The 14227-nt window shown below is 43.7% G+C and overlaps 1 protein-coding gene across 4 annotated transcripts in view; it reads right to left on the bottom strand.

Annotated features, from left to right (window-relative positions):
* Positions 1-14227, bottom strand: part of ap3b1a (adaptor related protein complex 3 subunit beta 1a) — a 78507-nt gene that overhangs the window by 15775 nt on the left and 48505 nt on the right. For all 4 annotated transcript variants that reach the window (XM_055874007.1, XM_055874005.1, XM_055874006.1 and 1 more), the window contains 3 exons: positions 12418-12466; positions 12214-12317; positions 2029-2257 (listed from right to left, as the gene is read on the bottom strand). In XM_055874007.1, coding sequence (XP_055729982.1) covers positions 2029-2257; positions 12214-12317; positions 12418-12466 — 382 coding nt within the window. The remainder of the gene's footprint in view (positions 1-2028; positions 2258-12213; positions 12318-12417; positions 12467-14227) is intronic.

The raw sequence follows: 14227 nt of genomic DNA, 5'->3' as shown, positions 1-14227 counted from the left end.
TTAGAGAATGGTACTAAGTAATGTGCCGTATTGGATTTCCTCCAAACATAACACTTTGTATTCAGGACTAAAAGTTAATTGCTTTGCTACATTTTTTGCAGTATTACTTTAGTGACTTGTTGCGAACAGGATACATGCTTTAGAATAGTTTTATTCTGTCCAGGCTTCAGTCTTTTCACTCTGTCATTTAGGTTAGTATTGTGGATTAACTACAATGTTGTGGATCCATCCTGAGTTGTCTCCTATCACAGCCATTAAACGCTGTTTTAGTCACCATTGGCCTCATGGTGAAATCCCTGAGCGGTTTCCTTCCTCACTGGCAAATGAGTTAGGAAGGACACCTGTATCTTTGTAGTGACTGGGTGTATTGATACACCATCCAAAGCGTAATTAATAACTTCACATGCTCAAAGGGGATTTTCAATGTCTGTTTTTATTATTTTTACCCATCTACCAATAGGCGCCCTTCTTTGCGAGGCATTGGGAAACCTCCCTGGTCTTTGTGGTTGAATCTGTGTTTAAAAATTCCCCGCTCGACTGAGGACCTTACAGATAATTGTATGTTTGGCGTACAGAGATGAGGTTGTCATAAAAAAAAAGATAAAAACTATTATTGCACACAGAGTGAGTCCATGCAACTTATTCTGTGACTTGTTAAGCAAATGTTTACTTGTGAACTTAAATCAGCTTCTTGGTATGCCACACCTGTCAGGTGGATGGCTTATCTTGGCAAAGGAGAAATGCTCACTAACAGGGATGTAAATACATTTGTACACAATTTTAGAGAAATACATTTTTGTGCGCATGGAACATTTCGGGGAATTTTATTTCAGCTCATGAAACCAACACTTTACACGTTGCGTTTATATTTTTGTTTAGTGCATATACACTACATGGCCAAAAGTATGTGGACATGTGCTCGTCGAACATCCCAAAATCATGAGCAATAATATGGAGTTAGTCCCCCTTTGCTCCTCTGACAGCCTTCACTCTTCAGGGAAGGCTTTCCACTATATGTTGGAACATTGTTGCGGGGACTTGCTTCCATTCAGCCACAAGAGCATTAGTGAGGTCGGGGACTGATATTAGTCCTGGCTCGCAGTCGGTGTTCCAGTTCATCCCAAAGGTGTTCGATGGATTTGAGGTCAGGGCTCTGTGCAGGCCAGTCAAGTTCTTCCACACCGATCTCGACATTTCTGTATGGACCTCGCTTTGTGCACGGGTCATTGTCATGCTGAAACTGGAAAGGGCCTGCCACAAAGTTGGAAGCACAGAATCGTCTAGAATGTCATTGTATGCTGTAGATTTAAGATTACCCTTCACTGAAACTAAGGGGCCTAGCCAGAACCATGAAAAACAGCCCCAGACCATTATTCCTCCTCAACCAAACTTTACAGTTGGCACACGATTTTTACGCACTACAACACTCGGCGGTTCCGTTCTGTAAGCTTGTGTGGCCACCAACACTGAGCCGTTGTTGCTCCTAGACGTTTCCACTTCACAATATCAGCACTTACAGTTGCCCGGGGCAGCTATAGCAGGGAAGAAATTTGACGAACTGAAAAGGTGGCATATGACGGGACCATGTTGAAAGTCACAGATTTTCAGTATGGGCCATTCTACTGACAATGTTTATCTATGGAGATTGGATGGCTGTGTGCTGGATTTTATACACCTGTCAGCAATGGGTGTGGCTGTAATAGCCAAATCTCTCATTTGAAGGGGTGTCCACATACTTAGGTAAGGTCAGGTAGTGTATTATGTTATCTAACTCCCCTATAGTATGTACATACTACCTCAATCAGCCTGACTAACCGGTGTCTGTATGTAGCCTCGCTACTGTATATAGTCTGTCTTTTTACTATTGTTTTATTTCTTTACCTACCTATTGTTCACCTAATACCTTTTTTGCACTATTGGCTTGAACCTGTATGTAAATATTTCACTGTAAGGTCTACACCTGTTGTATTCAGCGCACATGACAAATAAACTTTGTTTTGAAGCAGTGTATTATGTTATGTAACTCACCTATAGTATTGAAGCAGTGTATGTTGAGTCCTGTGGGGCTCCTGTCTCCAATGTGGATCTGTTCCAGAGGGTGGTCTGTGGTGTTGGTCAGGCTGATCTGGACTGAGACCATGGTGGGCTGGTAGAGACAGGGCTGTCTGGGGAACTGGTACTGGGCTGACAGACCTTTACCTGTCATACGGTGCAGCAGGCCATGGCTCTTCTCTGGGACAAACGCTGGACCTCTCACCTGGACAGGAAAGGCAAGAGAGAGGGGACAGAGCTGAGTAAACAGGGACACACACACACAGAGTGGACCAAAGACAATATGAAAAGGTCTGAAGAACAGAATGTTGGTTGATAACATTTTGACAAATATGGTCTTTGTCAGGTAACCAAACCCAGATAACCCCACATAGAAGTAGGTATGTTGTTTGGTAACGTAGGTCTAGCTCTCTTCATTAAATATCTACTTACCATAGGCTACTCCACTTACGACTGCAGGATAACTGAGGTTTTGTTGACAACTTATGCCTAGCTCTGTTCATTAATCATCAACCATTCTTCCTGGAAAAAGGCCCATTTCAGCCATGTCCTAGAAAAGTGCCATATAAACCCAATGTATTATTATTACTCCTATACAGTATGTCCCCAATCAGGCAGGTTAGTAGTGAGTGGGTGGGATAGTCTGATGCGGCTCCAAGGCAGGCTGAAGGACTGCTCTGGCTTAATGAATGGGAACACTAGGACTGCTCTGGGCCTAGCCTGCCATTCAGCTTTCTATTAACAGAGCTTTTACCTTTTCAATAGCAGGAACTGTAATTACCATAGCATAGAGAGGCAAGACAAAACACCCTGTCAGGAGGAGGAGAGGGAGAAACTTACTGATCAATTCTGGGGGTTAAGAGGAGTGTTTTTCTTGTTCTTTATTTTCCCCTAGCAACATTAACATGGTCCCTCGTTCATTCTGTATTCTGTTCGTTCTTTCATTCATTCTATTTTCTGTGCATTCTTATTCTGATTAACCGGCCTGACTCTTTTGAATTGTTGATTTGACAGTGGCAATGGAGTCCTCTCGACTCAAGATAATCTAGTCTACGTATAGTAGTACAAGCCATCTACTTCACACAGACAGACAGACGCAAGCAATCACAATTAGGCTGCATGCAAAAAAACAAATATACGTAAGCTGGCTAGGTGGTTTCATAACACTTCGCATCGGCACAAAACTACACTCCACTGCAATATCCCCATCAACTGTTACAAAATGCTACTTTTAATGAAGATTGAAGCTACTAGGCCTAAATGGTGTTACACTCTCATCATTTTGAGTTATCGGATGCCCACATCATGTCTCATTCATGTGTGAAAAGGCGAATAAAATCGTCATTTTTTTTTTTTTTTACACTGTTTAGTGGCTCAATCTTCATTAACAGTAAAAGGCTACCTTGTTGACACCCAGCCCAGCCATGCAGTGACAGAACTGTCTGTCTCAACATCAGGACAATCATAGCCATACAGTGCATTCGGAAAGAATTCAGACCCCTTGACTTTTTCCGTATTTTGTTACGTTACAACCTTATTCTAAAATGGATTCAATTGTTTTCCCCCCCCATCAATCTACACACAGTACCCCATAATGACAAGGCAGGAACAGGTTTTTAGATTTTTTTTTGCAAATGTAGAAATGAAATAAAAATATTACATAAGTATTCAGATCCTTTACTCAGTACTTTGTTGAAGCACCGTTGGCAGCGATTACAGCCTTGAGTCTTCTTGGGTATGACGCTACAAGCATAGCACATCACATCATTTGGGGAGTTTCTTCCATTCTTCTCCGCAGATCCTCTCAAGCTCTGTCAGGTTGGATCTGGAGTGTCACTGCACAACTATTTTCGGGTCTCTCCAGAGATCGGGTTCTAGCTTGTAGTCCAGGCTCTAGCTGGGCCACTCAAGCACATGGAGACTTGTCCCAAAGCCACTCCTGCGCTGTCTTGGCTGTGTGCTTAGGGTCGTTGTCACGTTGGAAGGTGAACCATCGCCCCAGTCTGAGGTCCTGAGCGCTCTGGAGCAGGTTTTCCTCAAGGATCTCTGTACTTCACCATAGGGATGGTGCCAGGTTTCCTCCAGATGTGACGCTTTGCATTCAGGCCAGACTTCAATCTAGATTTCATCAGACCAAAGAATCTTGTTTCTCATAGTCAGAGTCTTTAGGTGCCTTTTGGCAAACTCCAAGCGGGCTGTCATGTGCCTTTTACTGAAGAGTGGCTTCCGTCTGGCCACTCTAACATAAAGTCCTGATTCTTGGAGTGCTACAGAGATGGTTGTCCATCTGGAAGGTTCTCCCATCTCCACAGAGGTACTCTGGAGCTCTGTCAGACTGACCATCGGGTTCTTCGTCACCTCCCTGACCAAGGCCCGTCTCCCCTGATTGCTCATTTTGGCGTAAAAAAATGTGGGAAAAGGGAAGGGGTCTGAATACTTTCAGAATGCACTGTATATTGCCCATATACTAAGTATGCTACTAAGTAGGCTCCTCCCTGCCTCTCAGACAGACACATGGATATCAACCCTGTGTTGAGAGTAAAGTGAGAGAACGCTAAAACAAGTAGTTAACACCTCCTGAATCCTTCTGTTACACCTGCTGCTGTTGGTGCTATGTGTTTACCTTGACAAGCTGAGAGATGGACAGAGTGAGGGGTGGAGAGAGAAACGAGGGAGTGAGGGGGGGACGAGAGAGTGAGGGGGGGACAGAGAGACGAGGGGGGGACGAGGGAGTGTGGGGGAGAGAGAGGGAAATTATAAAAAGAGGTGTGAGAAATCTCACAACAGTGTCAAAAAAACCTCACAGTCAACAAAGATAAAAAGGGTCCAAGTAAACATGTGCACAACGGTGAGTGTCAAACGAGGGGATGAATATAACTCCTAATTTCTGACTTGTGATGATGTGATATGACATGGGAAAGAGTGTCTAAGTTGTTGACAGGAGATGGAGGTGGGTGGACATATTCACCAGTCTCTTTCAGATTATACTGATAGGAGAAGAGATCTGTGTGAGACATTCTCAGGACTGTCATGGTGTGTGAGTGTGGAGAATCAGTTTGAAATACAAGAGGGTGGAACTCAAAGTGCTGACAAAACAAGTTAGTAAACAGAAACAGGCTGGCTAATCACATTCAAAAAGTCCAGTTTTCCTCCTACAATAACACATAGAGGAGAGCAGGTTATCCCCATCCTCCCCTGGTAATAGCCAGCCCAGACGTGTCGTGTACCCCCAGACAGGAAGGGGGTCAAACAAACATTTGTCACGGTGCGGCGCCCTCACACTCGCCCGTCACGCCAACGGGGGAAATTTATCGGGCCACTTTTGTTCGTGTCAGAGCAGTCGTTGTCGATAAAGCTGGCCGTAATGTCTGCCACGCCTTCACAGAGCAGATTTACCTTCCTGACAAGCACATCCTGCTCCCTCCACACTCAAGGTCCTGTTTAACACCCCCGTGAGGAGGGAGGGATGGAGGGAGGATAGGACAGGGTTTCAAACTGCTTATCATCACCAATTTGACACAGCAGACAGTAATGACCTAACACACACACACACCCCCTCGCCCAGTCTTCTGTCACTGTTGGCCTGTGATGCAGGACGCATCCTCCAAACCCAAAGTGTAAATAACAGCAGAATAGGGATGTAACCTTGCCTCCCGTGTCACACACCCCCTTGGTGGATCTCTTTTTGTCTGTTCTCCTGGACTTGGGGGAAGGTGACAACGGGAGAGGAAGTTGATTGAGAGGCTCTATTATGTCTCAACTTAAAGGAAGCTACTGTGATGGATGACACACACTCCAGTCACCTTCAGAGCCCGGACACACACACCCACGCCGTGGGATGACACGATCACCCCCTCCCAGCATCCTCTCTGGTAAATTACCTGAAAATCTCGCTGACATATTCAAAAGGGGCTAACCGTAACTTGGCATCTGGCGAGCATGTGAACGCATAACATGTCCAATTTAAGAGAACGAGTGTGTGTTAGGAGATGTATGGGGATGTATTGAAAATCCATTTCTGTTTTTGTGACATTGGCTGCTTGTTACTTCAGAAAGACGATTTCATTATGTCGTGAGATTGTATGAGAGAGAGAGGTGTAAGAGACGTGTGTTTGACTTGATTTTAATTGTTCCCTCAGTCAGTCAGGAGATGACAATTAATTAAGTCAGTCTATCAGAAGACCTTGACTAGAAGGAGCCAGCAAGATGTCACTGCAGTCACCTACAACCATATTAAGCCAACAGGAGTTAGTTAGCTCAAAGCACACAGAGGTTAGCTCACCTGGGACCATTCATCACAAAATTAGATTGAAAAAAAAAAAGGTGATTAATCTTGGTACTTTCAAAGAAACATGGACAGTTATGGTACACCAAGACAAGGTGGCATCAGTTGAATTGAAGTCGTTGCATCAGGGGCTTGATTCAGACAGACAACCCCCTACCTGTGGTGGAAAAAGTACCCAAATGTCATACATAAGTTAAAGTATAGATAACTTAATAGAAGGTTACTCAAGTAAAAGTCACCCAGTACAATACTACTTCAGTAAAAGTCTAAAAGTATTTGGTTTTTAGAAATACTTAAGTATCAAAAGTAATTGTAATTTCTAAAATGTACTTAATATATATAAATAATTCAAAATATCTTCTATTAAGGAAAGCAGACATCACCATTTTCTTGTTTTAAAAATGTATGGATAGCCAGGGGCACACTCCAACACTCAAGACATTATTTACAAATGATGCATTTGTGTTTAGTGAGTCCGCCAGAACATAGGCAGTAGGGATGACCACATGTTCCCTTGAAAATTGTGAAATTCACACACACATATCATGTTCTGCTAAACACACACTCTCTCACACACACACATCCCATCCAAATCAACCAATTGCATATTTCCTACAGGGCATTTAAACCTATTTATAACCAGACAGTGTGTGTGTGTGTGTGTGTGTGTGTGTGTGTGTGTGTGTGTGTGTGTGTGTGTGTGTGTGTGTGTGTGTGTGTGTGTGTGTGTGTGTGTGTGTGTGTGTGTGTGTGTGAGAGAGAGTGGCAGGTAGGGGTGTGTGGAGGGCAGGTCTGCTATATTCCTGCCTCTCCCAGTCCACTGCTGATTCATAATTAGACCTGAACCCAGCACACCCACACTGGGGAAGGTCAGGGGGGTGAGGCGCGGGGAGGTGCGGTCTGCCTGATGGGCACCAAATGAACAAATTATGATGGCCCCCTCCGGGCGTGATGGGGTCAAACGGCCCGCGCCCCGCCGCTGACAGTTCAATTTCCCCCCAACGCAGCCTCATTCGCCCAATGCTAATTATGAATGAAACGTTATCAGCCTTTGACAATTCCCCCCCTACACACAGACAACGGAAGGAGGGTGTGTGTTTGGAGGGGTGGGATGGTTTAAAAGGCATTTGTGAGAGATCCTCTAATGTCAAAATGTTATTAGAGAGAGGGAGAATGAAAAGAGAGAGAAAGTAGGAAAGAAGAGAGGGAGAGAGAAAGGGAAAAATAGGGGGGGGGGGGGGGATCGAGGAGAGGAGGGGTCAGAGACAGTGACCAGGGTTAATGTAAATGTCTTTGATAACCAGGCAGTAATTCTCTAAAAGGGCCGAAGCGCTCAGCTGAGACACACTCACCGCTTCTGTGGGCTGATTGGTGAGAAATAGAAATGACACCGGGGCAAGTGTGTGTCTGTGAAGGATATTGGTGTGTGTGTGTGAGAGAGAGTGAGAGAGAGAGAGAGAGACAGATAGAAAGTGAGTGGGTGATACTATGTGTGTGTGTGTGTCTGCTCGCACATCTTTGAAATATGTAGCGAGAGGGTTGTGAGGTTATTTACCCCAGTCTATGAATCCTGATGGCCATCATGTATTTATGCATAGGATTGACTCTCAATCAGATGCTGATGTGCAAACAGCACCCTGTTAAATCTGCATTTCTATTGTCTATTACTGCCTGGCCTTAACCTATCAGTAAACACACCACTCTGCCTGAGACACCCTGTCAATCACACACACACACACAGACACACACGCACACACACGCACGCACGCACGCACGCACGCACGCACGCGCATACTGATACGCACTGGACGAGTGAAGACTGAAAAAAAAAGTACGAAAAGATTGTATACGTACGAGAGAGAACTTATTATTTGTCGGTAAGACAATGAATGTAATGGGAACATTATGGGACGTTATAGTGATGTTATAGGGACATATCTACTCTCTATAGAATTAGCTCATATTGGTTGATTGGTCACACATGCTCCTCAGCTAAAGTAGTGCTGGTACAAGGCCAACAAACACATAAATCTAGCACCAAAGAGAAAAAGAGCCATTCAACTGGGAAAAGGTCAACCATAATGCATAGACACACTGTAGACTACAGAGACACCAGGGAGAGAACAACTGACAGAGAGGGAAGTGGAGAGAGAAACAGAGAGGGAGGTGGAGAGAGAGACAGAGAGGGAGTTCGAGAGGGAGGTGGATGGAGGTTGGCACTGAGCGTTGTATGAACAGGGCACATGGAGAGAGGAAAACAGAAAGACTGTAAAACACAGGAAATAAAAGAGTGGAGAGGGATATTATTTATAAATATGTCCAAGGAGGAGGAAAGGGAGATGATTTATAAATACAGTACCAGTCAAAAGTTTGGACACCTACTCATTCAAGGGGTTTTCTTTATTTCACTATTTTCTACATTGTTGAATAATAGTGAAGACATCAAAACTATTAAATAACACATATGGAATCATGTAGTAACCAAAAAAGTGTTTAAACAAATCAAAAATATATTTTATATTTGAGATTCTTCAAAGTAGCCATCCTTCGCAGTGATGACAGCTTTGCACACACTTGGCATTCTCTCAACCAGCTTCACCTGGAATGCTTTTCCAACAGTCTTGGAGTTCCCACATATGCTGAGCTCTTGTTGGCTGCTTTTCCTTCACTCTGCAGTCCATCTCATGCCAAACCACCTCAATTGGGTTGAGGTCGGGTGATTGTGGAGGCCGGGTCATCTGATGCCACACTCCATCACTCTCCTTCTTGGTCAAATAGCCCTTACACAACCTGGAGGTGTGTTGGGTCATTGTCCTGTTGAAAAACAAATCACAGTCCCCCTAAGCCCAAACCAGATGGTATCGCTGCAAAACGGTGGTAAACCGCTAAACGCCTTGAATTCTAAATAAATCACAGACCGTGTCACCAGCAAATCACTCCCATATCATCACACCTCCTCCATGCTTCACAGTGGGAACCACACATGCAGAGATCATCCGTTCACCTACTGTACTCTGCGTCTCACAGAGGTTGGAACCAAAAATCTCAAATTTGGACTCAGACCAAAGGACCGATTTCCATCGGTATAATGTCACCACGAAGTCCCTTCTTATTGGTGTCCTTTAGTAGTGGTTTCTTTGCAGCAATTTGACCATGAAGGCCTGATTCGTGCAGTTTCCTCTGAACAGTTGATGTTACTTGAACTCTGTGAAGCATTTATTTAGGCTGCAATCTGAGGTGCAGAGGTGAACTTATCCTCTGCAGCAGAGGTAACACTTCCTTTCCTGTGGCGGTTCTCATGAGATCCAGTGTCCTCATAGCACTTGATGGTTTTTGCGACTGCACTTGAAGAAATGTTCAAAGTTCTTGAAATGTTCCGGAGTGAGTAGCTTTCATGTTTTTTTTTCTTTATTTAACCAGGCAAGTCAGTTAAGAACAAATTCTTATTTTCAATGACGGCCTAGGAACAGTGGGTTAACTGCCTTGTTCAGAGGCAGAACGACAGATTTTTACCTTGTCAGCTCAGGGATTCGATCTAGCAACCTTCCGGTTACTAGTCCAACGCTCTAACCACTAGGCTACGCTGCCACCCCATGTCTTAAATGGACTGTAGTTTCTCTTTGCTTATTTGAGCTGTTCTTGCCAAAATATGGACTCACAACACAACTGATTGGCTCAAATGCATTAAGGAAAGAAATTCCACAAATTAACTTTTAACAAAGGCACACCTGTTAATTGAAATGCATTCCAGGTAAGTACCTCGTGAAGCTGGTTGAGAGAATGCCAAGAGTGTGCAAAGCTGTCATTCAGGCAAAGGGTGTCTACATTGAAGAATCTCAAATATAAAATATATTTTGATTTGCTTAACACGTTTTTGGTTACAACATGATTATTTCATAGTTTTGATGTCTTCACTATTATTCTACAATGTAGAAAATAGTAAAAAGAAAGAAAAACCCTTGCATGAGTCCAAACCTTTGACTGGTACTGTATGTCCAGAAAGGAGGAAAGGGAGATGATTTATACAGTGCCTTCGGAAAGTATTCAGACCCCTTGACTTTTTCCACATTTTGTTAGGTTACAGCATTACTCTAAAATGGATTAAATTGTTTTCCCCCTCATCAATCGACACACAATACCCCATAATGACCAAGCAAACACTTTGAGAATTCTTTGCTAATTAATTGAAAATAAAAAACTGAAATATCACATTTACGCATTCAGACCCTTCACTCAGTACTTTGTGGAAGCACCATTGGCAGATATTATCACCTCAAGTCTTTTTGGATGTGACGCTACAAGCTTAGCACACCTGTATTTGGGAAGTTTCTTCCATTCTTCTCTGCAGATCCTCTCAAGCTCTATCAGGTTGGATGGGGAGCATTGCTGCACAGATATTCTCAAGTCTCTCCAGAGATCTTCGATCTGTTTCAAGTCCGGGCTCTGGCTGGGCCACTCAAGGAAATTCAGAGACTAGTCCCGAAAGCCAAGCGTTGTCTTGGCTGTGTTCTTAAGGTCGGTATCCTGTTGGAAAGTGAACCTTCGCCCCAGTCTGAGGTCCTGAGTGCTCAGGAGCAGGTTGTAATCAAGGACCTCTCTGTACTTTGCTCCGTTAATCTTCGCCTTGATCCTGACTGGTCTCCCAGTCCCAGTCCCTGGCTGTCATGTGCCTTTGACTGAGGAGTGGATTCAGTCTGGCCACTAACATAAAGGCCTGATTCTTGGAGTGCTGCAGAGATGGTTGTCCATCTGGAAGGTTCTCCCATCTCCACAGAGGTACTCTGGAGCTCTGTCAGAGTGACCATCGGGTTCTTCGTCACCTCCCTGACCAAGGCCCTTCTCCCCTGATTGCTCAGTTTGACCATGCGGCCAGCTCTAGGAAGGGTCTTGGTGGTTCCAACTTATTCCATTTAAGATTGATGGAGGCCACTGTGCTCTTGCGTACCTTCAATGCTGCAGTAATGCTTTGGTACCTTTCCTCAGATCTGTGCTTCGACACAATCGTGTCTTGGAGCTCTATGGACAATTCCTTCAACCTCATGGCTTGGTTTTTGCTTTGACATGCACTGTCAACTGTGGGACCTTGTATAGACAGGTGTGTGCCCCTCCAAATCATGTCCAATCAATAGAATTTTCCACAGGTGGACTCCAATCAAGTTGTAGATACATCTTAAGGATTATCAATGGAAACAGTGTGCACCTGAGCTCAATTTTGAGTCTCATGCAGAGGGTCTGAATACTTATCTAAATACGTTTTTTTGCTTCGTCATTATGGGGTATTGTGTGTAGATTGATGAGGAAATAGTTTTATTTAATATATTTTAGAATAAGGCTGTAATGTAATAAAATGTGGAAAAATTCAAGAGGTCTGAATACTTTCCGAAGGCACTGTAAATATGTCCAGGAAGGAGGAAAGGGGAGATGATTTCTAAATATGTCCAGGAAGGAGGAAAGGGGAGATGATTTCTAAATATGTCCAGGAAGGAGGAAAGGGGAGATGATTTCTAAATATGTCCAGGAAGGAGGAAAGGGGAGATGATTTCTAAATATGTCCAGGAAGGAGATAAGGGGAGATGATTTCTAAATATGTCCAGGAAGGAGGAAAGGGGAGATGATTTCTAAATATGTCCAGGAAGGAGGAAAGGGGAGATGATTTCCAACTATGTCCAGGAAGGAGGAAAGGGTCAACAGCCAACTCCAGAAGGAGATTCCAGCCACTAGAGAGGCAGTCTTTTAAAGACACTCTTCTGTACAGTATGATCCAACACGTTTCTCTCTCAGCTGTCACACACACACACACACACACACACACACACACACACACACACACACACAGGAATGGATAAACAGACAGAGAGATCTACACACACACTCACCTGGATGGTGGAAGAGACATTGGAGAGTGACAGGCCCTCCAGGTCTCCTAGCAGGCTAGGGGAGAGGACAGAAGACTTGTGCTGGGTCACTGGTGCAGGAGTGACTACAGGACACACACACAGAACACTTATAAGATGAACTCCAACTGGAAATCTTGTGGTATTTTTCCCAGCTACATGCTGTTTTACAGACAGAAAACTCACAGTCGCCCAGATCCAACAGACACACCTCCTTCATTGACTTCACCTCCACCTGGAGAAAAGACCAGCAGAATCCTACATGAGAAACATACTGTCCCTAGACTGACTTTGAACAGGTGCTGGATGAAATATTAATTAATGGTCGACCCTTAGGTCTGTGTCACATTGTCAAACATATTTATAGTAAAAACACTTGGCAGAGTACAGCACAGTATATCATAACATAAGAGTTTTCTTTTTTAGCAAATGTTCCAACATGAATGGCAGATGAATGAAGGCTATAGATGAAAGAGAAAGAAGAACTAGCGGGAAAGAGAGAAAGATGACAGGCAGAATATTCAAGTAAAGTCTATCTGTATGTATTTGTGGGAGTGTAGCCTACACACTGCCCTATTTGACTGACAGTGTCTATACAATGCAGTAACATGATAGTCCTAAACACGTCCGCTATGTGCATAAAATATATTATATTTCTCAGGCTGCTGTGTGTATATACACATCTGTAGGGTCTGTATGATCTACATGGGCCAGCCATGAGACATGTCGTGTCACAATCCATAGATACACTCCATTGACTCTACCTCCTACAACTAGGCCAGGCTTGTCAAAAGGCGACTCAGAATATTAGGACGTGCATCGTCACATATACAACACAACAGGCCCTCTGTCTCTCCATGCCCTCCTAACCACCCACGGCCCTGTTCACTTCTCATAAAGAACCATAAAATTCCACTCTGCTTACTGCAGGATCCACAAATGGAGGAGTGTGTGAGAAGGCATATTAGTGAAAACAAACAATTATGTTAGAGGGCGTATCTTCTCAGATCGTCTCTGATAGATGCTTGGTGGCAAAGAAGAAACACTTGTTAATAGGCGGAGTGAGAGAGAGAAAGAGAAGAGAGAGAGGGAGAGAAAAGACAGAGAGATGCATAATGCATAGGTCGTAGGAGCAAAGTGTGTAAAATGAAAATGTCAGTGCAGAAAAGAGGGAATCAGAAAGAGAGTGAATCAGAAAGAGAGAGGTGGAGAATCAAAGAGAATCAGAAGGAGAGGGGGAGAATCAGAAAGAGAGAGGGGCTGCGTTTCAAACTCATAAAAGATACACCCTCCCCCACTTACTCTCGTCTTATGCCCTTGGGGGAATCTCCGTCACCATCTTGGCCATCGGTCCAAACGATTAGCCAAACAAGGGAACTTCGCAACGTAAGTCCCTCAGCCCCTATTTTTGATAGAGTTTGCGAGTGTACAATTATGTTCACTTCGGGGCCTGAAACACCCCATAATTCAATTTGCGATGATTGCACATCCGCTAAGAAAACTCTGCCAAAACTTAAAACCTCAACATCAATATGGAGAAGTAAACATACAAGTGTAAGTAAAAAGAAATGTAAATAAGTTAGAAATTGTGCTACTAATGCACAAACACGTCTCATAAAATGTATGACGTTTTTGTTTGGTTAGCTTTTGGAAATTGTAGAAATAAATGTTTTTTCGTCCTTCAGAAGTTCCAGCTAGGCATGAAAACGTTAGTTAGCTAACTAATTTGCTAGCTATCATACAGTAGGCGTATATTCATAATTATATAGTTAATATAAGTAGACATGCAATCATAATTGACTGTAGCGCATATAAAGCACCCACAAGCTACCGGTGGCTGAAAACACAATTGTCGCGGGATGAACGAGTGATGTACTTCCGGGCAAGGGCGGTCCATTTAAAATGAATTCCTTCCTCCCTTGCAAGTGTAAACTCGTCAGACGTCATCAGAAGTGTCCACTTAATTTGAGGCCTGAGGGTGTGTCTGTTAAGTGTT

The sequence above is a fragment of the Salvelinus fontinalis genome, chromosome 21 (assembly GCF_029448725.1).
Source record: "Salvelinus fontinalis isolate EN_2023a chromosome 21, ASM2944872v1, whole genome shotgun sequence".
Classification (NCBI taxonomy): domain Eukaryota; kingdom Metazoa; phylum Chordata; class Actinopteri; order Salmoniformes; family Salmonidae; genus Salvelinus; species Salvelinus fontinalis.
The sequence above is the reverse complement of the archived record's forward strand: the minus strand, read 5'-3'. Positions and strand labels throughout refer to the sequence as shown.